The sequence below is a fragment of the Macrobrachium nipponense genome, chromosome 21 (genome assembly GCF_015104395.2).
Source record: "Macrobrachium nipponense isolate FS-2020 chromosome 21, ASM1510439v2, whole genome shotgun sequence".
Lineage (NCBI taxonomy): Eukaryota > Metazoa > Arthropoda > Malacostraca > Decapoda > Palaemonidae > Macrobrachium > Macrobrachium nipponense.
Window position 1 is genome coordinate 3,704,293 of NC_087212.1, and position 26,310 is coordinate 3,730,602.

The window sequence follows — 26,310 nt, forward strand, 5'->3', positions numbered from 1 at the left end:
CCCTCTAACCCCAGCAGATTTTAAGATCTGAGGGCGGACGGACAAACAAAGCCGGCACAATAGTTTTGGCCAAAAGTCAAGTACTGGAACCTGTGAGGTCATTCAGTGCTGGAAAGGAAACTGAGAGTAAGAGGGTTTGAAAGGTGTGACAGGAGCAGGGCCTGGAAGTTGCAATACGAAATAATTGTTACACAGTGCACCTCATGGACGGGATGATAGGGAATTCCCAATACTCCTGCGTGTTGTAAATGGCTTTAAAATCATCTTGTTTAGTCACAGATATAGAACTCTCGATACTCCTCTGTGTTTCGAATGGATTTAACACAATCTTGTTTAGTCACACTACTTATTGATAAAGGATGCAGGATGTTGTCAATATTCACGAGTGTCTAATTCTGTCGCCTGTATCAGAACAAGTTAGGAAATACTTTGGTTATTGATATCTAATGATAAATAATCATTAACGAACGATAATAATTTTTTTAAAGCCATCGGATAACTTGATAATTGCCGTATGACAAATATATTCCTTAATATCATGGAGTTTTACTATATGTAAAGTAACCTATTATTTTCTTTCAAAATATATATTTCACGGTTTTATATAGTATCAGAAATGAGCTTAAATGTAATGTCAAACACTTAATAACTGCTGTTAACTAGAGGAGAACTTGTACGAATTCAAGTCGACATTAAAAGCAAAGGGAGGTAAGTTAAACGTGGCAACATGTGACCGTAGACTTTTACACCTTCTCAAGTGTGGTGGCTAATTCCGGTATCTTCAGTGATTCCAGGCGATTTTGCTCGAAGACACAGAGGGATCTTTAGCAATCTAATGAAAATTTAGCCGAAATAGTTAATCTTCAAAGGCTCTGTGAATATTTAGTAAAAAAAAAAAAACATTCCGATGTTACAGAACAAGTAATGGATACATGCAGCTATACGAGTATGAATTCTGCACCAAAAACGCCCGGCAGTCCACTCTTAATATAATTTATTTTAATCTTATTAACGACGATACACTCGATATATTGCCGAAGCTTGAATGCCGTTTAACAGAACCACACACAAACAAATTTACGAATGCATTTTTAAAGTAATTAAATATAACCCTACCGTACAATATGACGAGCCATAGTTTTTCTGTGTGGTATAGCAACATTCAGTTATAATTAGAGAAGGGGCAGTTCTATAGCCGGTAGTATTCAGATAACTCCCGACGACTATTTATAACTATAAAATATAATAATTACCTAAAAGAAGACACGACCAATTTTAAATCAAGAAAATAAAACTACTTCACCGGTCTCACTCGAGGCTTGAACGTTGCAGGTAAAAACCATTGGAGAAAATTAAATAAACTTGAGTTAGGACAATCCCATGACCGACAAAAATTCTATCTCTCTCTCTCTCAGGAAATTAGGTAAACCTGGAACTCGAGTAGGACAACCCCAAGACCGACCAAGATTCTTTTTTGGTCTCTCTCTCTAACACAAAAGACAAGGTCCCCACTCTAAGTTCAGTCGTTAGCGATGTCCGTGGCGGGTCAGTCCCGTCCTAATCTAGTTAAGGAAGTCCAAAATTCGCCCCCCCCCCGCCCCGCCCCCAACCCGGAAAAAGCACTTGGCCGGTCGAGTCCTCAAGAGATCTATTGCTCGCAGGCGTCCCCGAGAAGAGAGAACGTTTTACGACAATTCAATTTTCAGTTTTCTGTAAAAGTCAACTATTGAGATGGCTTTGTCTGTCCGCATTTTTTTTTCTGTCCGGTTTTAGATCTTTAAATACTATTGAGGCTAGAGGGCTGCAAATTGGTATGTTGGTTATCCACCCTCCAATCATCAGATATCAAATTGCGGCCATCTAGCCTAGCTCAGTAGTTTTTATTATTATTATTATTATTATCTAAGGTTCGAGGTAGCCAAGATCGTTCCTCTGACAATGCTCTAAGTGCCGACAACACAGACCACCACCGGGGCATGGCTGAAAGTTTCATACAGCATTATACGCTGTTCAGAGAGAGAGAGGAGTAGAGAGAGGAGAGAGAGAGAGACAGCAAACCACCAAAATTAACAATTAATTTATAATGTGATAGATCAGACCATAAAAAATTCCCGAAATATTTATAATGTAACGCAGCCGACGAAGCCAAAATTAACACAAAAAGGAACCATCCGTGGGTGGCGACCTTTGATCATTCGAGCAGACGTCCCGCGCTGTCAAAAGTACAGAAAACGAAACGGCCCTACTACTGCTACTAACACCTCGCCAGGCTTCTAAACTCAGCCGCCAAACGCATTATTAAAAATGCAATTATGCCGACGCTACAACAATCAAATTCACTTCGAACGACGCTAATTAAATCTAATGCGTTTTGGGGTCGCAGTTATTCCGAAACAGCGATATAGTAAGTAATTTCCTGCTTGCATATTCTATCTGATTGCTTGATCATTCGTTTGTTTAATTCAAGCGGGAGTTGGGTGCTGTCGGGTGTTCCGTCCGCCCGTGCCTGCGCATATTAATTTTAATATCTGCTCTAAAGGAGATTTATCTTTTTTTCATACGTACAGGCAATCATGCAAGCAATTTGATAAGGGGGGTTATTCTGTTATCAAGGGTCTTAAGGTTGTTGATGATCTCCTACAGACGTAAAAATTACATTCATTTTCATGGAGATCTTATCAAAGTACGAGCATGTAAGAGATATGATAAAGATTGCTTTTAGCAGTCAAATACTCCATTACCTGATTCACTGCAAGTATCACACAGATAAGATAAGAGATTTCTTTCAGTCGTCATATACACAAACAACTTTCCTTGGAGGTGGTCTTAGTCAGTTGCAAGCATGCACAATTGAACAATCTGCACAGCTTTGCAGCTAATTCATATATGCTGTATTAAGACATAGATTTGGCTGGTGCATTTCTCCCTGCAGAAGATTTAAAACCATGATAAAATTTCACGTGGCAGATGGATATTAAAACATGATCAGCGTAACCAACAGTCTCTGACGAGTATAAGTCATCGAGTTTGGAATTCCGTGGAAACTGTTGAGGTTTTAAGTAATGTAAAACAGCTATTTGATTACATTGTCTTTACAGCAATATGTACCATTATAAAACATCCGAAAGTTAATATTAAGAACACTTGTTTTGACATCCTACGCTTGAACATTTTCATGACCGAAGTAATTCTGTGCATAATCTCAGTACCATTGGGAATGTTATCACCACCTCTCTAAAAAACATAAAAAATAAATGAATAATAAACATAATGATGACTTGAAACATTTGAATTACTCTGCGTGAACAAAAGTGAGAGTTTGACAGTTGATAAGATAACGAAGAAGCACTCCGAGATTTACTATCTCTCTCTCTCTCTCTCTCTTCCCCTCTCTCCTCTCCCCTCCTCCTCTCTCTCTCTCTCTCTCTCTCTCTCTCAGTATCCTGCATCAATTTTCCAAACCAGGATACAGAGGGATATAGACAAAGAGGTTAAGGAGAGAGAGAGAGAGAGAGAGAGAAGAGAGAGAGAGAGATAGAGGAGACGGGAGAGTTGTTAAGGAGAGAGAGAGAGAGGAGAGACGAGAGAGAGAGAGAGAGAGAGAGAGAGAGAGAGAGAGAGAATGGGTGACTACAAAGAATAAAAAAGCCAACTCACGAATTATTTTCGAATATTTTTTTTTCAGACCAGTTCGGTAGTCAAGGATATGTTATATATATATATATATATATATATATATATATATATATATATATATATGTATATATATATATATATATATATATATATATATATATATAGCATTGTAGATCTTTATCAAAATGAAAAGACTGTATTCTACATGTTATTATAATCTTCAGTATAATGTCTGAATCTCGCGAGGTGCCTGTACTCAAGTTACGGAGCTGAAGAGAACGCGTGGATCGATAATGGCTACAGAATATAGTAGTTCTTTATACCCAAAAACACAACCGAACTACTAATTGGACTTTCGAAGTTGTTCATCCCTAGATAACAAGAGCCTCTGCAACGCTTTCACCACGAAGAGAAAGGAAGTCTATTGGACAAGACCTTAAAAAGAGAGAGAGAAGCTGCGCTAACTGGCGGGGATATTTCGAACTCTCTATTCCCCCTTCCTCGACTTTCCTTTTCAGCTTTTCCTTGGACGCTAAAAAGGGGGGATTAATTGCTTGCATCATGACTTTCCTCTCTCTCTCTCTCTTCTCTCTCTCTCTCTCTCTCTCTCTCTCTCTCTCTCTCTCTCTCTCTCCTCTCCATTCCAAGGGCACACAAAAGCTGGTAGCTGGTAGCCAATTCAGCGTTATAGCCTATCGTAAACAACCGAATAGGGGGCAGGGGGGATTAAGAGGGGGGGTAGAGGAGAAATCATACGAGAAGCCTACTTTAGAAGAAAAAGGGACCCCACCTGGCATTAAAAAAAATATAAAAAATAATAACGATGAAAGGAAACGGTTACAGAGGAAATTTCAAAAGCTCTCTCTCTCTCTCTCTCTCTCTCTCTCTCTCTCTATCTCTCTCCTCTCTCTCTATCTCTCTCTCTCTCTCTCTCTCTCTCTCTCTCTCTCTCTCTCTATATATATTAGATATAATATTATATATAATTATTTAATATATAATAAATATAATAGATAAACCAACCTTTTAACCTGATGGTCAGGTCGGTAACCACCGAGGGTACAAAATAGAAAACGGGAATAGGTTTCATGATCTCACTGGTCAGACCACGACCACCATAGGAGCAGACTCCTATTACCAGAATTAAGCTACAGGATAAAAAAAAGAAAAAAAAGGTAAATAAGAGGGAAGTTCTCGAGGTGAACATTCACTAATAGACTGCAGATTTTAACGAATCGAAACTTTACTTAAGGGGGGAAATGTCGAGGTAGCTACGAACGAAAGTAATAAGTCAAGTGAGTTTTTATTATGAGGGTCCTAAGACGGGAAACTTCAAGACCTTATAATGCCATTTTAAAGAGCAGAAACACATAGATAAATAAATAAATAAATAAATAAATAAATAAATAAATAAATAAATAAATAAATAAGCGAGAAGGAGCAGAAAAAAACCAACTCACCACAAATCAAACTGATCAAAAACACTACCTTCTAAACAATCTTACTAACGTGAGATGTCACAGATGAGGGCCAAAACCAACTTAAAGGAATTTTAAACGAAGTCTAGGATCTGCATTTTCGACTTAAAAACATTATGGTAGACTTGGAAATGGAGAAGAGCTAATGCCATCATCTGATAAAATCTTGATATAAATTTTTTTTAACCTGATAATGGGTTACAATATTCCTGGCTTTTTTCATTTAAAGAAAACTGTAGCTACTGCCATTCTGAGAGGAGAGAGAGAGAGAGAGAGAGAGAGAGAGAGAGAGAGAGAGAGAGAGAGAGAGTTACCAACGCATTCTCGTCCCTTCTCTTCATCAATCAAGCATTTTTTGCCTCCGTTAATGACTATTTGAGTAAATAAAAAAAAAAGATAAAGTGCTAACATCGTTTCGTCGTATCTAATTTGTCCTTTCTCTGCAGCTGGGCCATCCATCTCCTTGTCTCGGTCTGGTCTTGGCAATCTCTTCTAATATCTTTTTCTTCTCTCTCCAAGAAATAAAAATAATGATGGAAAAAGAATTCATGGCGACATTATCACAGGCACATAAAAACTGGCTATAAATTAATTCTCAAGATGTTACATTATGCTGAGGAAACAGCGATAAAATTCACTATCAATCTGGTAAGATGTTTGGCATCTATCTGCAGAAACTCAATAAAATAGAAGCAAAAATGAATAATATATATATATATATATATATATATATATATATATATATATATATATATATATATATATTTGGCGTCTTCCACAAATGGAAGAGGGAAGAATTAAAATGGAAATAAGCCGATAAGATGGTCCTTCATGTTATATTACCCTATGAAAAGAAGAGATGGAATTCACTATTAATCTGGTAGGGTATTTGGCATCTATCTAAAGAAACATAATAAAATACGACGACAAAAATGAATATTGTAAATCTGAAGCCTTCCATTAAAGAAGGAAAAAAAACTCGACATATCAATTGCAATCAAATTAGAAAACATAAAAGATAAAATAGTGTATTGAAGCAAAGTTTCCATAGCACGAATCACAAATTCTGGGAAAGTCTGCGAAGCAATGACCCCTGCATGTGGCAGACACTAATTTGGTGTAGTCTGGTCCTGTGTACCGTATACGGAATGTGGCAATGCTTAAACTTCATGCAAAAAGACAGCCAGTGGCTCAGTATACCATCATGACAGAAGACCAGTGGAACTGTGGCACTGTATAATATCATGTCATAAGGTACCCAGTGACACTATGGCACTGTATAATATTATAACAAGAGACAGCACGTGGCGTTGTGGCACTGTATAAAATCATAACAAAATCATGGCATAAGGAAAATCAGTTGCACTATTGCACTGTACAACATCATAAGATAAGACAGCCAGTGGCACTGTATAACGCCATGACATGGCATCCAATGGCACTGTACAACCCATGACATGACATCCAGTGGCACTGTACAACACCATGACATGACATCCTGGCCACTGTATAAACACATGACATGACATCCAGTGGCACTGTATAACACCATGACATGACATCCAGTGGCACTGTATAACACCATGACATGACATCCAGTGGCACTGTATAACACCATGACATGACATCCAGTGGCACTGTATAACACCATGACATGAATCCCAGTTGGCACTGTATAACACCATGACAGGACATCCATGGCTACTGTTATAACACCTTGACATGAACATCCAGTGGCACTGTATAACACCATGAACATGACATCCAGTGGCACTGTATAACACCATGACATGACATCCAGTGGCACTGTATAACACCATGACATGACATCCAGTGGCACTATATAACACCATGACATGACATCCAGTGGCACTGTATAACACCATGACAGAACATTCAGTGGCACTGTATAACACCATGACAGGACATTCAGTGGCACTGTACAACACCATGACATGACATTCAGTGGCATTGATAGCCGGTGGGACCGTGGCACTATAACTAATATTACGAGTCCCCACGCTACTTAACTAAAGAGAGAGAGAGAGAGAGAGAGAGAGAGAGAGAGAGAGAGAGAGAGAGAGTTGCCTTAATTGCATTTTTCCGTGCATCCACATCGCCCTGACGCGGTCTCTGGAGGAGGAGGAGGAGGAGGAGGAGACGAACGACTCGAGTATAGGAAAAGCAGGGACGTGAGAGGAATAAGAAGGCATGGAAGACAGATTTTATCATAGAGAGGAGAGAGAGAGAGAGAGGTGGTTTGCAAAGTCTATAACAAAGTGAAGTGATCAACCACAAGAGAATAAAGTAAATTTTGGAGAGAGAGAGAGAGAGAGAGAGAGAGAGAGAGAGAGAGAGAGAAGGCCTCCCATAATACCATTACATTTGCGTGGGGAGAGATGGGGGGGAGGGGGTGGACGGATTCCGTCCTAAAAGGGCCCTTAATGACCCATTTCGGCCCCATAAAAGAGACCGTCACTTCCACACCCAAGTGCACGTGATGTGAATACTGCAAATACCACATTAATATGATGATGTGTTTCTCTTCCTTGATGTTTTGCCTTTCAGATGATGTGAGTTCACACTGATTTGTACACTGTAAGTTTCGTTCCTTTGACTATATATATAATTTTCGAAATTACTCTCTCTTATTCCATTCACTTTACATTTTCTAAATTATCATCTTAACCTATTTTGTAAATTCTCAAATTTGATATTTCGCGATTTCATCTCTCTCTCTCTCTCTCTCTCTCTCTCTCTCTCTCTCTCTCTCTCTCCTCGTGCGAGCTCGTTTCTCGTCTAAATTGAAATATCAGCATTCTAACATCAAGCGTTTTTTACGAGGTCTGTCTGTCTGTCTGTCTGTCTGTCTCTCGCTCTCTCTCTCTCTCTCTCTCTCTCTCTCTCTCTCTATCTCTCTCCATCTCTCTCTCTCAATCTCCTCCCGGGCCTCCTCTCCTCTCCTCTCTCTCGTCACTCTCTCCATTCGCCCATAAACTCTGCATTTTATTAAACGACGGAGCAAATCATAAATTGCAAAAAAATAAAAAAAAAAAATCATTACAAGGAGTTACAAGGGTTGGGATGTCTCAAATACTCGTTAGTCCATCCGAGGAGACATCGTGTTCTCACGTATCTGTAGGAGCAGGTTTTACTGTTCATTCACAGTGTCCTTATGATTTTATCTAGCTTTCTTTTATTCTCTTCCAAAATAAAATAAAAAATAAATATATTAATAAAATTAATTATATAAATTATAAAAATATAAAAAACAATAAAAAATGAATGTAATACCAGTAAAATAAAAGTAATAAAATAAAAATAATAAGAAGAATAATAAGATATATTAATAAAAGTAAAAAAAATAAACGTAATAAGAATAAAGATAATAATAAATAAAACAAAATATTAAAAAAATATATAATAATAAAAAATAAATAAAATTAATGGAAATATAATAATAAAAATTCCAGATAAAAATAATAGGACTAGATATAAAAATAATAAAAATAAAAATAATGAAATATTTATAATAACTCTGAAAATAAAAAGTAAATTGTACGTAAAAATTTAAATATAAATATATACACTGATCTTCACCCTGCATGTGAAAATAGGCTCCATAGACGATCTACTAGCCTGTTTTAGTAGTGTCAAGGAATAGTCAGAATCAGACTTGGAATACGGTTTATACAACGAGTATCTAACTACAGCCTCTGGCGTATTTGAATAAAGTTAAAATGACTTTCATAATTACCTATATTAGACATGCCAACATTCTATGCGTTGTTCAGCAGTTAAAGCAACAATGAGAAACTCATAATTATGAAAATAGTCCTACATAAAATTACTGCAGCTGAGTCAGCAATTACTTTTAATTTAACACGTTTAAATGATGGTTTAATTCCATAATAAAGATAATTATGAAATATTATCAATGGAAATTAAAATAAAAAATAAAAATAAAAATGAAGTATAGATAAAATGACAATAATAAAAACAAATCTGAAAGGAAATTTTAGTTAAAAATACAAAATACTATGATACGAAAATAATAAATTTAAAAAATATTTAAAAATATATTGATATACATACAACTAATAAAATTGTAATAATGAAATTTAATAATACAAATAATAACAATAAAAATAAAATAATTATAAAAATAATAATACAATTAGTAAAGTAATGATAACATTTCAATATATATATATATATATATATATATATATAAATATATATAATATAATATATATATATATATGAAAATAAAAAGTAAATAAGTAATAAAAACTAATATTATTAATAATAATAATGAAAATAATAATATATTTAAAAAATATAGGTAAGTAAATGATAGGATAATTTTTTAAACAAACAAGGAAGTAAAAAATAATAAAACTACATCTGACATAATAAAAAATAAACAATATAATAATAATAGAAATGATAACAAAAATAATCAATTCAAATACAAATATTTTAAAATAATAAACAAACAAAAATAAAATAGAAATAATGAAATTATAAGGAAAATATAAATAATAAAAATAAAAATAAAAAATAAAAAAAAAATAATACAATAATATAAAAATAAAAACAATACTAATAACAATAGTAAATATAAAGAAAAAATAAAATAAAATAATAATGAGAACAATGGTAAATATTATTAATAATAAAATACTGGAATATTAATAAAACAAATAGTAGTAATATAAATAAAAAAATATAAATAAAAATGATAAAAATAATTATATAAATTATTAAAATTTAAATAAAAATAATAATGAAAATAAAAATAAATATAATACACATTGAAAAAATCGTACAAATAAAAATAATGAAAAATAAAGAAAATAATTTTAATGAAAAATAATATAATAATAATTATAATAATAATAATAATAAAATAGAATAATCATAATCAAATATAATAATAATAATAATAATAAAAAAAATAAATAATAATAATAATAACTAATAATAATAATAATAAATTCAAAATAAAAATATTTAAAATGAAAAATTTATAAAAGCAAATAGAATATAATGAAATAATATTAAGTAAAATATAAATAATAATTATAAAAATAAAAGAAAAATAATATTAATAACCCATAATAAAATAGAAAAGAAAATAAAAAACAAAAAAAAGTAATGAGAACAATAGAATAATAATAAACAGAAAACTGGGATTAATATCGATAAATAATCAAAATAAAATAAAAAATATATAATAGTAATATAAATAAAAATATATTATATATTATAAATTAAAATTAATTACACAAATTATAGAAAATAAAAAATACTGCAAATCAATAAAAAAACAAGTGTAATACACATAAAGCAAAAATAATAAAAATACAAATAATAATAATAATGAAAACAACATAATAATAATAATAAAATAAATAAATAAACAAAAGTAATAATAATAATAAAATATTATAAATAAAAAGAAAATAAAAATATATATAAATAAAATATAAATAAAATTAATAAAATAATAATAATAAAAATCCAAAACAAAAATAATAGGACTAGATATAAAAAAATAAAAAATAAAAATAAAAATAATAAAATATTAGTAATAACTTTGAAAAAAAAAAAAAATAAAATTATAAACACAGAAGTAATAATAACAAAAATTAAATAAAAATATAAATGCAATTAAAATGATAATAATACAAATTCAAAATAATAATAATAATAATACTAATAATAATAATAATAATAATAATAATAATAAATAGTAATAATTTTGATTTACGATATTATACGGTAGCGTCTCAGAGAGAGAGAGAGAGAGAGAGAGAGAGAGAGAGAGGAGAGAGAGAGAGAGAGAGAGAGACCGTTTCAACCACAGAACAAGAAACCGATTAAACAATCCAGTACCCTACCCGTCTTTCAACTGATTGTGAGATTTGTCATTAAATCCGAAATTGCCGGTGGCCCATAAAGACAGCGCCCCCCCCCCCCCCCCCACCCACCCACACACACACACCCCAGACGCAATCGGACGCAGTTAATTTAAGCACGGCGATGCAGGGAGGCAGGAACAACTGTTTAACTGCGCCAATTAACAGTGAATGTCAACTTAACGAGGGTAATAGCACCCCCTGAACATCCCATCGAGTCCAGTAAAATATCACGATGGAGTCCTTTGGTATAATGATTCTTTTTCTACGACGAATATGTGGAATGGGAATATATATAATATATATATATTATATATATATATATATTATATATATATATATATATATATATATATATAATATATAAAGTGCATACGTGCAAGTGCAAGAGAAATTAATGCACAAAATAAAGACATAATGTCCAAATGGAGTGCCAAGCTTCTAGCCATAACTTCTATGAGGAAAAAAAAGGATAACATAAAATTAGGAAAAAACTCCAAAAATAAATAGGTAAGTAAATCTTTGTCTGCAAGATATATTTTTTGTTCCACAGTCGTAAATTCCTTCCTGATTATCGAATAACCCTCTATTTTGGCCCTATCCATCCCCTGTCTGGACAAGCGTCGAGATTACGGGCATCCCGCCCCCCCCCCCCCACCCAAAAAAAAAAGAGATTGGAGGGCAAAATTTATAGCTTGGAATTAAGATAAAAGAGGCAAAACCTCGCAGTTGCACTGCTAAACATATGCTAGGAGAATGTGGAGGGAAAGATGGAAGAACATGAATGAAAGGAGTAGCAGCTAGGGCCCGAAGGGACGCTGCATAGAACCTTTTTAGTAATGCCTACAGTGCACCACCTACGGGGGAACAACATACATCGCGCCCATCGTTCCAATATTTAAACAGTATAAGACCCTTCACTCGGATAGCTACCACCGCCAACCATATTTGAAAAAGAGCAAAATATACAGTTTATAACCTGCCAACAGCATTTATAAATTCGCCCAAAGCTTCAATTTGGGTTCTATAATATCATAAGCTCGATTTATCTTCAATTAATGGGGATTAAACGGGTTACAAATGATGAACTGCATAACAGTCGACGTTATATATATATATTTATATATTTCCAAAGCAAATGGCTGGCCTTTTGTCCTCTCGCTGAACCATTAAGCCAGTTTTCCATATGGGTTTTGCGCTGATAAACAGTGTTTAGTATATATATACATATATGTATATATATTTATAATACACACACACACACACACACACAAGGCAAACAGCTAATCAATACCCCACAGGAACGCCAGCCACTAAATGCTTGACTGCACTGATAACTCGCCAACATCATCATTTGAACAAAAAATAGCATATATATATATCGCGATACGTTGATTGATCAAAAGGAATGTCAAGCGCTCTTGATTACGAGGCAAAAATGACTAATTAACAGCTTCTACGCGGATCGGCGCTAGTCATAGCTCAGATGATCATCATCGGAGCTTAAGGAAGAAGAATAAGAAGAAAAAAAGGAATAAATAAAAAGAATTACATCCACCTACCACGGTAGGATGATTAGATCGTAATTATTAGCCTTAATGGCCAACAGATCTTACGTAAAAGTTATGTTAAACTATTTAAGCAACAGTTTCGATAAAATCTAAGTCGCCAGCGAGTGTCCGTAAGGAATAAAGGCCAAAGAAAATAGATCCATTTTTCGGTGACATCGGTGTAATGCAGCGTGAGCCTCGGCCCACGAAACTTTAACCACGAACCTTCGGCGGCCTGTAACATATCGTTGCCAGAAGCCCGATTATGGCTAACTTTAAAACTTTAACCTTGCATGAAATACAAACTACTGAGGCTACAGGTCTGCAATTTGGTATGTTAGATGGTCGGAGGGTAGGTGATCAACATGCCAATTTGCGAGCCCTCTAGCCTCAGTCGTTTTTAAGATCTTGGGGCGGACAGACAACGTGAGGATAGTGCGGACGGACAGACAAAGCAAACACAATAGTTTCCTTTTCAGAAAGCTAAAAATGGAATACTGATTTTAATGAAATTTCATCCAAGCTGATGGCGATTAAATCGGAATAAAATTATTATCACGATCAAATCACAAACACCCAATTGTCGGAGGCTAATCAATCACAAATAACAATTGTGATTTCGTAAATTACAGGAGATAGAGTAAGTTCCGCACGAGAGGACGAGTGAGTGTATTGCAGACACCTGTCCACAAAAATAACAATACCTACATTGGATATGACGCAAATCATTACACAATCCTTTTGTAGTAATTCCCCCTCCCCCCCCCCCCCCCATCATCAAATCACGGAAGGAAACATCAACTATCAGATACACAAAAACATTACAAATTACAATAGCAAGATGAATGTGGCAGCTATTGTTGTTGTCATGAATTTCATAAGCCAGTCATGTCAAAGTATATTAGATACGAAAACAGCAAATATTACAATAGGAGGATGAATGCTAGAGCTATTCATAAACTTCCATAATTGCACGAGTCACTAAAATGGTGAAGAAATCTACAATAGTGTAAGTGAATGTACACATATACATATGCTTATATATTTGTTTATATGTATTAATATGTTTATATATAGTATATATATACACTACTGTGGATTTCTTAAGCCAGTCACTGTAAGGTATATGGGATTTGGAACGGAAAAAAAAATCCGCTGTATCGCGAAAATAAGAACCATTAAATAAACCAAAGCCAAAATCACTCCTACCAGCCGCCGTGACCACTGACCTGACGTGCCTGCTTAATTAGGGTCAAGATGCCAAACTACAGATGAGAACCGAGGTCAGTGCAGGTCTCATTATCACCGCCACATCAGTCAGGAGACCCCAAGACCTCCTCCTCCTCCTCCTCCTCCTCCTTGTCCTCCTCCTCCTCCTCCTTGTCCTATGATTTGGAACACCCAAGCCAATTGACGGGTGAGTGAGTGACGTCTGACGAGGTCCGGGCAGTCATCTTCCTGACGCAGTGGGTGACGGGGCCTATACGTAATTTGGCTGTTGGGCGCCTTTGCAAGGGGGGGGGGGAGGGGTTTGCCATAGCGAAGCTGACGGGAATCATTTGCAACGGTACCCACGTCATCGGTCGGAATTCAAAGCCGATTGCGAAAGGGAAGAAGGGGGTGGGGAGGGGTAGGGGGAAGGGGGTCTGCTAGTAAATGAAATTGATAGTTTAATCCCAAACTTTAAGATTTAAATGTAATTCCGTCACACATACACACACAATATATATATATATATATAATATATATATATATATATATATATATATATATATATATATATATATATATATATATATAGAGAGAGAGAGAGAGAGAGAGAGAGAGAGAGAGAGAGAGAGAACTCCACGCACCATAAAACATTCCGAAAGTGCTTGTTTCATTTTTTTTATTTTTTTATTTTATTTTTTTTTTGTGATCTAATCAGGCCGGGTCGTTTGTGTAATCGGTCAAAAAAAAAAAAAACAAAAAAAAAAAAAAAAAAAAAAAAAAAAAAGAGCAAAGGTTCGTCGATTGTTTAAAAAAAATCAAAAGCACCTGTCCGTCTATGTTCGCAGCTCATGTAATGAATTTCTTTTTTTTTCATCTGTCAATTTTTTTACGCATCTCATTTTTATTTTCTATTTATTTTTAAGTCGAAACGGTTTTCTCCCATCCTTGCCGCCACCCCCCACCCCACCCCGAATAGTCGTGATATAAAAACGGATGGCAAGAAATCAAAGTTTTTATTTTATTTTTTATTTTGGCCCGAACAAATAATGAGTTTTAAAGCTACCCTGCCTTGCTTTCTCGAGAGAATGTTCCCATTCTTTGCACGCAAGGCAGTGTGGTGGCATTCCCGAGGAAGGAGGGCATATACGCCTTCATTTGGGAAGCCTGTGATCTTACGCTTGCAAAAGGACGAGTTTCCTATACTATTTCTATACCACGAAAGGACCCTCTGCGCCTCCTTAAGGAGGAAATAGAGGACATCCTCTTCTCTTCCATTCCCACGTCCTCACATGGCTGGGATGTGAAACCGTATCCCTGAGGATGTTGGGCAATTAGAACCTCAAGAAATCAAGCCAAGATGTCAGTGTATAACTATCTTAAAAGTATTACTATCCTAAAAACAATTCACTTTGTATTTTACTGGTTTATTTATATTTTTTATCTGTTTATCTATTCATTTGTTAATCTATCTTTTTATCTTTTTTAAATAACTTCTTTCTGTATCTCTTATTCCCTTCTGTAACTCTTTTCAATGAACACCATAATCTTTGGAAGTTTGAATTTCAAGCCAATGGCCCATGTAGGCTTGTGTTATATAGATACGGAAACGAAATACCATCCACTCCAACTCAGTCTGGACTGTCAAATAAATATTCAATTATAAACTGCATGAATTTTAATATAATAAATTATACCATAGGCTTTCAAATATCTAATATAAGTTGTGTGAATATAATATATATTACTAATATAGGTTTTAAAGTGTCTTCTCATATAAATTGTAGGACTATCTTCTATAATTATAAAATCAGAGACATGATCACAGCCACCCACACCCAGCAAACCGGTTTGTCCGTGAGGGGTGTGTAGGCAGGGGAACAGGAGGCGTAGGGGGAGACAAGACACTTCCACCCGCCTTATGCAAACCTGTTTGTACACCCTGCTGGGGGCGGGATAGGTAGGGGAACAGGAGGGGTAGGGGGAGACATGACACATCCACCGTCCTCCTTCAAACCTGTTAGTCCGCCCCAGCTGGGGGCTGGGTAGGTAGGGGAATGGGAGGGGTAAGAAGACATGACTCATCCACCCGCCTTCTGCAAACCTGTTTGTCCACCCAGGGTGGAGACTGGATAGGTAGGGGAATGGGAGGCGTAAGAAGACATGACTCATCCACCCGCCTTCTGCAAACCTGTTTGTCCACCCAGGGTGGAGACTGGATAGGTAGGGGAACGGGAGGGTAGGGGAGACATCAACCCTCCTCCTACGAACCTGTTGGTCCAACCCAGCTGGGGGTAGGCTGGTAGGGGGAACGGGAGGGAACGAGAAGCATCCACCCTCCTCCTGCAAACCTGTTTGTCCGCCACGGTGTGAAGGATGGGTGGGTAGGTAGGGGAATGGAAGCGTAGGGGAGACAGCAGCGCAGCAGCGCCGGGTTCCAGTGCACGTAATGTAATATAACGCTTTAAAAAATAAACCTAATCTAAGAACATCAGTTAAGAGACTTACTTCTCAGCGAAGGGTCTGCGGTTGAGGCGCTGGTTGGAGCCACCACCGCCAGCTACCGCCGGAAGAGCGGGAGGGGGAGGAGGAGGAGGGGGCGTGGTCTCCCTCTGCGGGGACGACTCGTAGTCGTCTTCCATGTCGTCGTCGTCGTCGTCATCGTTCAGGAGGTACTCGTCGTCCTCGTCGTCGTCGTCATAGTTGTCGTCGTCGTCCTCATACTCGTCCAGGGCGTCCCACGACTTGGGAAGGTCGTCGTCATCGCCGCCCGCGGCGTCCGCCACGTCCTTCAGCGGGACGATCTTGTCCCTGGAAGGAGAGAGAGAAAAAATGGACGTTGACTGATTTGGTTTCGTCACCTGGCGTCACAGGACGAGAGAGAGAGAGAGAGAGAGAGAGAGAGAGAGAGAGAGAATGTTTAACTTTATGAATTACAGGTAAAAACTCTAGTAGCAGTAAACAGAAAATGAAAAGTGAGAGAGAGGAGAGAGAGAGAGAGAGAGAGAGAGAGAGAGAGAATTGGATGATTAGTTTAATATCATAAAATACTGGTAACAATATCTGAAATTAGTAGAAAATACAAAATGAAAAGGAAGACAAATATTTAATGAACAAATATCAACAGAAAAGAAATGAGCGATGCAAAAATTAGCTTGCGAAGGCAAAACGGATGAAAAAATAATAATGACATGAATAAAAACGCAGGAAAAACTAGAGAACTAAAAGGAGGATAAAGCGCGCGTAAAACTACGCGTCAAAGACAAAGTAACTTCACGAAGCGCAAAACGAATATGAACATAAATTATTGACGGAATAAAAGTGTTTTTACTGCGTGTCACAAGTCGTCAAAATCAGAATGGTTGGTTCGATGATACGCCGACAATAACGCAAAATAACTGTCGCTTTAGCGTCATATTTTCCCCTGGCGTAACAGGCCAAATGCACGCTCTCTCTCTCTCTCTCTCTCTCTCTCTCTCTCTCTCTCCTAGAGGTGTTGAAATGAAAAAGGTGGTGACATACACGAAGCGTAGAAGTGCTTGAAATAAGCTAGTGGCTGTGTGTGTGTGTGTGCGTGTGCGTGTGTTTGTGAATAGGGATAGGGGCGTCCAAGCCCTCCTGATGAGCCTTTGTGTGGGTTTATAAATTATGAAATAGCCAGTAATGTGGAGTTTTCTAGAAGGGTTTATACTTGGGCCGGCAGGCCAAGGATGAACATGGTAGCGACCAAACTATTAGGGAACACAGGTTATTAATGCACACACACACACACATATATATATATATATATATATATATATATATATATATATATATATATATATATATATATATATATATATATACATACAGTATATAAAAAACCGTAGATTTGAACCTGTCAGATAGCAACGTTACTGATACATAGCAAATTCATAATATGACAGTTCTTTGGTAGGTAACCAAAAAAAAAAAAATAATAAATAAAAAAAATAAAAAAATCAAAGCGTATTCGAAAATAAAAGGGATACTATATATCTTCAAACATTACGAGAAGCAGGTATACTTGTACTGTCTGCTTGTCTCCTCAAATAACTCCAATTATATGTATTCTCAATCAATATATCTGGGTTCTAAAATATTTATACGTGTCAGAAAAAGGAATCTTAGTATGTATGTTTCCCTAAAATGTCAAAACATGGAGTCTATATATCTATGTTTCCTTAAATAATAATTCAGAGCATAAAATGCTCTCATTCCCCGTAAAACTGTCCCGAATATTATAAGGAATGCAGAAAAAAAATTATGCACTATGGATGTATCTGTCTTCCTCAATACTAATTAAATAAATAAATAAACAAAAGCTCAAACCACAACACCAGTACGCGACCACTATCCACCAACCGCTGAGGGGGAATGCGACAAGTAACATCTAAACACCGAGACCCTTCTACATTGCAAGACGCATAATGCATCTTGCAAGATTTGCAGACACGGTCAAGCGTCGATGTTGCAGAGGCTACAGCAACAGCTGTTTGAGTTGCACCAAGAAACACACACTCTCTCTCTCTCTCTCTCTCTCTCTCTCTCTCTCTCTCTCTCTGTGTGTGTGGTTGGTAGCAAGTTCGCTAGAGGGAGCTACGGTTTATGTGATATTAACGCGTGGTGCCTGCCCAGTGCCCACGGTCTTCCTTCCCCTGGGCATTCTCAAGTGTAAAGTAGGATGCCCATACCTACACACACACACACACACAAACAAACACACAAACACACACATTTATGTATTGTGTAGTACATATTCTTACCAAACCGCGAAGGCCAGTTTTGAACGGCCGTAAATTGTACCGCATATTCCGGCATTATCCAGCGGTAACCCAAATTTATTGCCCCAATTCCAGATGACCTCCGTATCTCCCCCACCCTCCCAACCCCCTTCCCCCCACGACCATCCTTTAAGACCCCAACCTAAACCACCCTCCTCCCCAATCCCGGGTGGAACTCTACAACAAACCAGCTCTTTCCTTCTTTTTTTTTTTTTGTTCGAAAAAAAGAGATTACCATACAAAGCAGACTATCTACACTGTCAGCCTATTCTCGTATTCAACTCTAAATTAAGTAAAGGAGTGAAAAGTGAATTAACTAATAAAGAAGGATATTTACTCCTAGAAACAAAGAAACACAAAATTCTCCTTATATTTCTTTCTTCTAAAATTGGTGACCCAGCAAAATAGAAATGTATTGACGAAAAAATATATTTACTCAGAAATGAAATGAACCTACTACTCGAAAAAAGCAAAAGCGAAAAACCCTCCTCATATGAATTTACTTTTAAAATAAGTGAAACCGAAAAAGATATTTTGTATGAAGAAATGAAGGTATTCTATAAGAAAATCACAAAAGTCCTCCTGTAATTACATACTTAAAAAATAAACGATTCAGAAAAAACAGATATATAAGTAAAGAAATTTAGTTACTCTTAAGGTACAAACAAACACAAAATTACCGTCCCCTCCCCAACACACAAAGCTACACGCGAGAGGTGAACAAACGACTAAAGACCTCAGCAGCGGCGCCCAGTGATCCACGGCCTCATTCCAGGAAAGGCGATAAATCTCCATCATTTTCTCTCCCTTTCCTCCTCTCCTCTCCTCGACGCCCTTCGGTTCGGTCTGAACCAAGGACCAATAAAAACTGCTTCCTCTCGATTCCTTCGGAGTCATCGCAGGAATTATTCTCCGATTGGGATGCTCCTGCCTCCTCCAGTCTATCTTTGGGCTACGGGTTGCACGATCGAGTTCTAAAGAGACGGTTAGCATTGCCCGTGGAAGTTTTATGCCCCAAACGAGTCACTCACCCCTTGATTTCAGTAGAATTGTGAGCATGAGAATCAGTCGGGTTGACTGGTTTTTTCCCCTTTTAAGACATTTAATTTTCTCACACTATTATGAGTTCTAAGTAAGAATTCAAAAGAGATGATTAATATTGCTTATGGAAGTTTTATGCCCCAAACGAGACACTCACCTTGATTCCTCTAAGAATTGTGAACGTGATAATCAGCTGACCTGACTTGTCTCTTTCCCCTTTTAAAACATTTAATTTCCCAACAGTATTATAGGCTGTAAGTTAGTCAAAAAAATTTGATTAATATTGTTTCTGGACGTTTCATGCCCAAACGAGTCACTTGCTACTTATTTCTGTAGGGAACTTGTGTATAAGAATCAACCGACATGACTAGTCTCATTCTCATTTTAAAACATTTGAATTTCTTCACAATGTACGCCTTGAATTTGTTAACTTCAAGAGTTAGGACGATCTGACCAGGCTCCTTTCTTTCCAATTCATCTCTGTTACTATGTCTCCAAGGATCCGTGAACTACCCCTACCATAATTCAAGAATACATCAGCTCATTATCTTAGAACCCTGACTTGGCTTTGTGCTCTTGCCCAGTTCTGCTATCTTTGTGCTAATACAGAGCTGAATGACAACTACGTTCCTTCAGAGCAATTCATACTGAATTCTCCTAATCCTTATAACTATCAGTATGTTAGGTTGTATAGCACAGTCACTGTCCTGATAGGTTAGACATCTCTGGATTACAGGTGTCATAAGTTCACCGTCCTGACAATGCTGAATTTCAATAACTTTTAACCTAATTTATCATAAAACGACTATCGAGAGGTAGTGCATACGTGGAGAAAGGTATTGCTAATCTAATATACTTCCTTACTGTAGTTAAAACTCCATACTTGCAAATAGGGGCTCCAAATATTGCAATTACACCCCGAATGTTCTACGGCTTTACAGAGACAAAAGGTGCATAGGAATGGTAGAGGGGAAAGCAGTAATTAAGTTTACTGTGTCATATTCTCTTCGCAAAATACTCTTGCATGGCCCTCACCTATCTTTTCACTTATTCATTCGGTATTTACCCATTCTAGTTTCGTACCGTTTATAATTTCTGTAACATATTTTCTATGTTTCGTACCTTCTATAAACTGTATAACTTACTTTCCATGCTTTGTACCTTCTAGAAATTTTAACCTATCAACTATAACTCTTACAATAAAACTATCTTTCTTACAACTCTCACAAAATGCCCTCTATAACTTGTATACCCTATTTTCTATAACTTGCAAGACGTGCTATTTTCTATAACTCTTATTAGCTATCTACTACAACATGTACAACCTTCTACCATAATGGTATAACCCATCTTCTATAATTTCTATCACCTTCTTCTATACCTTGCCAGACCTATCTTCTGTGACTTATAACCTATTTCTATAACACTTATAACTTATCTTCTATAACTTGTATAATATATCTATAACTCTTGCAACCTTCTTCTATAAACTGTATAATTAATATTCTATAACTTACTTGCGAAATATTTCTTTCCCAAAAAAAAAAAAATAAAAAAAAACAGAAAAAGGCGTATAATAGCAAAAGGCTCTCTTGTTGCTGTAAGACCTCCCTTCATATCCCCCTCACCCCCTCTTCCCCTGCCCACCTCCCATCTCTATATTACTCATTTCCACCACACGCACACACTACAGAAAAAAAAAACACCAGGCCCCACCCAATACCACTTCTATAATGGATGCGTCATTGTTCTCACTGTTTTAGTTGGTCTGTTTATTCAAGTATCTCTCTATTTTTACATCATCGTGTTCCAGAGCCTGTTTTCCAGTGATGCTCTTTCTGTTTTCATAATTAATTCATAAATCCACATAAAATATAATGAATGAATTTAAAATTCTTTAAGGACGACACACTGACATTCCACTTTTCCCCGTGAATTCGACGCAGCGCGAATCTTACGCTAAAAAATTCATAGCATTACATCTGGTGGCGACACACCAACTGCAATATCCCAGCTTATTAAAACCCGTGACCCTGGCTATATCTCGACCGTACCATAAATCAAGGTAATATATTTCCAGATGCTGAACTTAAACCTCTGGTGAGGCTGATGCTTGGGAGCGTTTATCATTATTATTATTATTATTATTATTATTATTATTATTATTATTATTATTATTATTCATTATTATTATTATTATTATTATTATTATTATTATTATTATTATTATTATTATTATTATTATTATTATTATTATTGATTTACTAATATTAATTAAACAGTCAATGTGTATTTCTGCATCTATAATAACGTAAACAATGACATATCCACATCCGCTTTTGTCTTCAATAATGTACAGAAGAGCAGTTATTATATATTATATATATATATATATATTATATATATATATATATATATATATATATATATATATATATGTTTACAGATATAAATATAAATATATTGTTTGTAAAAAATATATATGTATCATATACAATACCAAATAATTTCAAAGCAAGAGGCAAAATAAAATACATACACGATACATGGTCTGTGTCCAAGCCACCAAACCCTCACCAACCACCGCTCCCCCCCCCCCCCCCCCCCCCCGCCTCCTCAACCCCACACCCAATGTTCCTTCAAGAATTCAGTTCAAAGACCTTCCACCCCTCTTTAATGAAACGGACTCAAATATTGCTCTCCCAGCATCTATTTCAGGGGCGTTTTGACCTCTCTCTCTCTCTCTCTCTCTCTCTCTCTCTCTCTCTCTCTCTCATCTCTCCTGCTCTCTCTCTCTCTCATTGTGGTTCCTCTCTAAGGCTACGGTTATCATTCTTCTTGGAGAGAGAGAGAGAGAGAGAGAGAGAGAGAGAGAGAGAGAGAGAGAGTATTACCTGAAGTTAACAGTATGGCACTGGGCTATTTCGAATGGCAACCGCATCCACATATATATTACCATAACTCTCAAACGGAAAGTTTAATTAAGCCCGCTACCAGAGACACAATTCACGATGATTTAGTATTATTTTGCAATTTATTTTCCGTATTATAATTATGTCTGCTGCATGCAACAACTGTTGAGTGCGCTCAGCTACAATTTGACATTGTTTTAACAGAAATTATCCGATAAAATTAACATGTAATTGCTTTATATAGTATATATTAATAAGAGGTCAAACTATCAATCATTTCAAAATTCGTCAATTAAATGAACTGAAATTTAGACGTCAGAATTAAAAATACTTACATAATTAAAAAAAAAAAGTAAATATCAAAATGCAATATTTACTTTTTTTCAAGCGACTTACATTTGTGCATTTGTAAATGATGGGTAATCGTGATTAAGACATTTAAAAAGAATACGTTATCCAATTTTCTTCACAATAAACAAAACTTCCCTTTCTAAAAGTTCCAAGTACACCCGAAGGATACGACTTCAGGATACTCCTTCAGGTGAAGGAGAGAATCTCCTCCTCCTCCTGGCTCTTGTGGATGTCCTTGACTGGGATTCAACAGAATTCGAAATCCTGCCGAGGAATCCTTTACTCCCAAACAAATCCTGGTGACGGGACCTTGAACTATGGTCGACCTTTCAAGAAGATTCTTGCCGGATTCAAATTTAAATATATATATATATATATATATATATATATATATATATATATATATATATATCATATATATGGTCATATATAGGAATATATATATATATATATATATATATATATATATATATATATATATATAAATTCTATATATTTACAGAATGCTGATAGGCACCAAACGAGCACGAAATATTAAATTACCCAAACACCAAGTCAGAATATATATATATATATATATATATATATATATATATATATATATATATATATATATATGTATGTATATATATGTATATATAGACTATTTCTCTTCAACTGTGACACAGGAAGGCTCTGCAATCAATAACGTCTGGTATTGCAATCAATAATGTCACCTACTTTTCGTGCTATTTTTTCTACCAATGACGTCATTCGATCAATGTTTACTGTCTGCTCGATCGTCTTACTTTTTTTTTTTTTTTGGGGGGGGGTGGGGGGGGGGGGGGGGACGTCGCTGACACAGCGAATGACCTGACCTCATTTTTAATGATAGCCTCTGCATAACGCATAAACTTCGAAAATAAAATGAAATTATGGGTATACGAAAGGGACCGCACTGACGGCTGATGTATAATAGGTTCCTCTCTCTCTCTCTCTCTCTCTCTCTCTCTCTCGCTCTCTCTCTATATTAATATATATATATATATATATATATATATATATAATATATTATATATCTATATATATATATATATATATATATATATGAATCACGAAAATATAGAACGTGATGAATACATAAAAAAGACAAATGCAAATTTTTTTGTGGGATTTGCCATATATATACATACATACATACATATATATATATATATATATATATATATATATATATATATATATATATATATATATATATATATATATTAATGTTTCCTTGTGACCCTTCAATGTAAAAATCCAAAAAATAAACGAATAAAGAGATACATTTTTTTCAAATCCAAAAAATCCGTTTATTCTGTGACCTCTCTTGACCTCTGGTAATCCACTCGAATCCCATAAGGACAAAGTCTCTGTTTGACCTGATTTATGGTCGAGTCAATGAGACGGATTTTAAAATTCGTAAAGAAAACGGTTTCTACTTAATATGTATATATATTAGTACTTGAATATACTCAGGATAACCACAGGCTGGGGCTGGAGAGAGAGAGGAGAGAGAGAGAGAGAGAGAGAGAGAGAGAGAGAGAGAGAGAGAGAGAGATACACGGATTAGGATGTCTCAAAAACTTCTTAGTCCATCCGAGGAGACATCTTGTGCTCACTGAGAGAGAGAGAGAGGAGAGAGAGAGAGAGAGAGAGAGAGAGAGAGGAGAGAGAGAGAGAGAGAGATGAAAATACTCGAAGCCGCACGAAACCAATACTATTCAAGGGTGAGAGAGAGAGAGAGAGAGAGAGAGAGAGAGAGAGAGAGAGAGAGAGATCTCTCTCTCTCTCTCTCTGTCTCTCACTAATGAGACAAATAATTTCAGTGGAATAAACGAGTCAATTAAATCTGCACGGGGCAAAACAGTGGGTATATAAATGAATTATGCAAATGGGGGGCGCGTTTGACAACTCATATTTATGAGGGGTGAAAAAACTAACAGCCTGTTTTGCCTAAATCTGACTCATGTACAGAGGAGTGAACTGCCTCCAATAAATAGGGATGGGTATTAATTACCGAGTGTTAATATCACGTGTGTTGAATTAACAGTGAAATAAAGCCATGAGGTAACATACACACACACATTAAATATATATATTATATTATATTATATTATATTATATATATTATATTATATTATATATATATAATATATATATATATATATATATATATATATATATATATATATATATATATAGGAACACTGTTTTGGGAAAATATGACCATAGGTTTTTGTACACGAACAATAATAATAATACCCATAATTCCTTTTTGCTGACATTATTCATATCGAGAGAGAGAGAGAGAGAGAGAGAGAGAGAGAGAGAGAGAATAGTTTACACATGCTATGAAGAATTACATAGGACACGCCAACCTGTATTATTATAATAAATTACATATCCAATCATGCATACATTCATACATACAGAAGAATGTATACATATATGTATATGTTTGTGATTTTCCTCCCATATTCTCAGGTCGGATTTCATAGATGAGGTCCCTAGTATCTTACTTTGTCCAGAAAATTCCACAATTAATTGTATTAGCAAAAAAAAAAAAAAAAAAAAAAAAAAAAAAAACAATATGAATGACCAATATTCCCTTCACTTACTCCTGATTACAAAGGCACTCGATCAGTCACAAAGCTTATATATACTTTTAATTAATAAAGGGAGATAATCAATTGGAAAGCCCCGACTTCGATGCAATCAGTGACAACCAAATATCATTATTTACACGTAATGTGATCTGACATCAAAGGAAAACTATGAACTATAAAAGTATATAACACAAAGAGATTAGTTATCAGTACACAATATAACAAAAGTAATGAATTACACTGTAAATCATTCGAGTATTATTATTATTATCCTTGTTCATCTTCTGAATAATAATAATAATAATAATAATAATAATAATAATAATAATAATAATCATCATCATAATAATAATAATAATTATTATTATTATTACCATTGTCACTTTCTGAATAATAATAATAAATTATTATTGCCTTTGCTCATCTTCTGAACATTAATTATAATAATCTTACTATAATGGGCATCATGTCTGTCCGTCCGTCTGTCATTCAATCACGGCCAAACGGATGGTCCGATGGTCACGAAACTTGGCAGGGTTATAGTGGGGGACCCCTAAGATGGTTTATAATGGGGTTTCATCCTACTCCCCCCCAACCCGCCCCTCCGAAGGGGGTGGGGGTGAGAAGGGATTCCCTGAAATGGAGTTGGTTCTGACCGTGAAACGAGGCTGATTAAGCCCGTAGACTTAGTTATTTTACGAATTTTCATACATGATTTCTGTATACATATGTTGGCTAGTAATAATAATAATAATAAAATAAATATTACGCAACACA

At 35.5% G+C, this 26,310-nt stretch overlaps 1 protein-coding gene across 1 annotated transcript in view; it reads right to left on the reverse strand.

Moving 5' to 3' along the window:
* LOC135197724 (proteoglycan Cow-like) overlaps window positions 1–26,310 on the reverse strand; it is a gene marked incomplete in the record, with an annotated part of 434,085 nt that overhangs the window by 20,213 nt on the left and 387,562 nt on the right. The window contains 1 exon segment of the mRNA XM_064224770.1: window positions 16,306–16,608. Coding sequence (XP_064080840.1) covers window positions 16,306–16,608 — 303 coding nt within the window.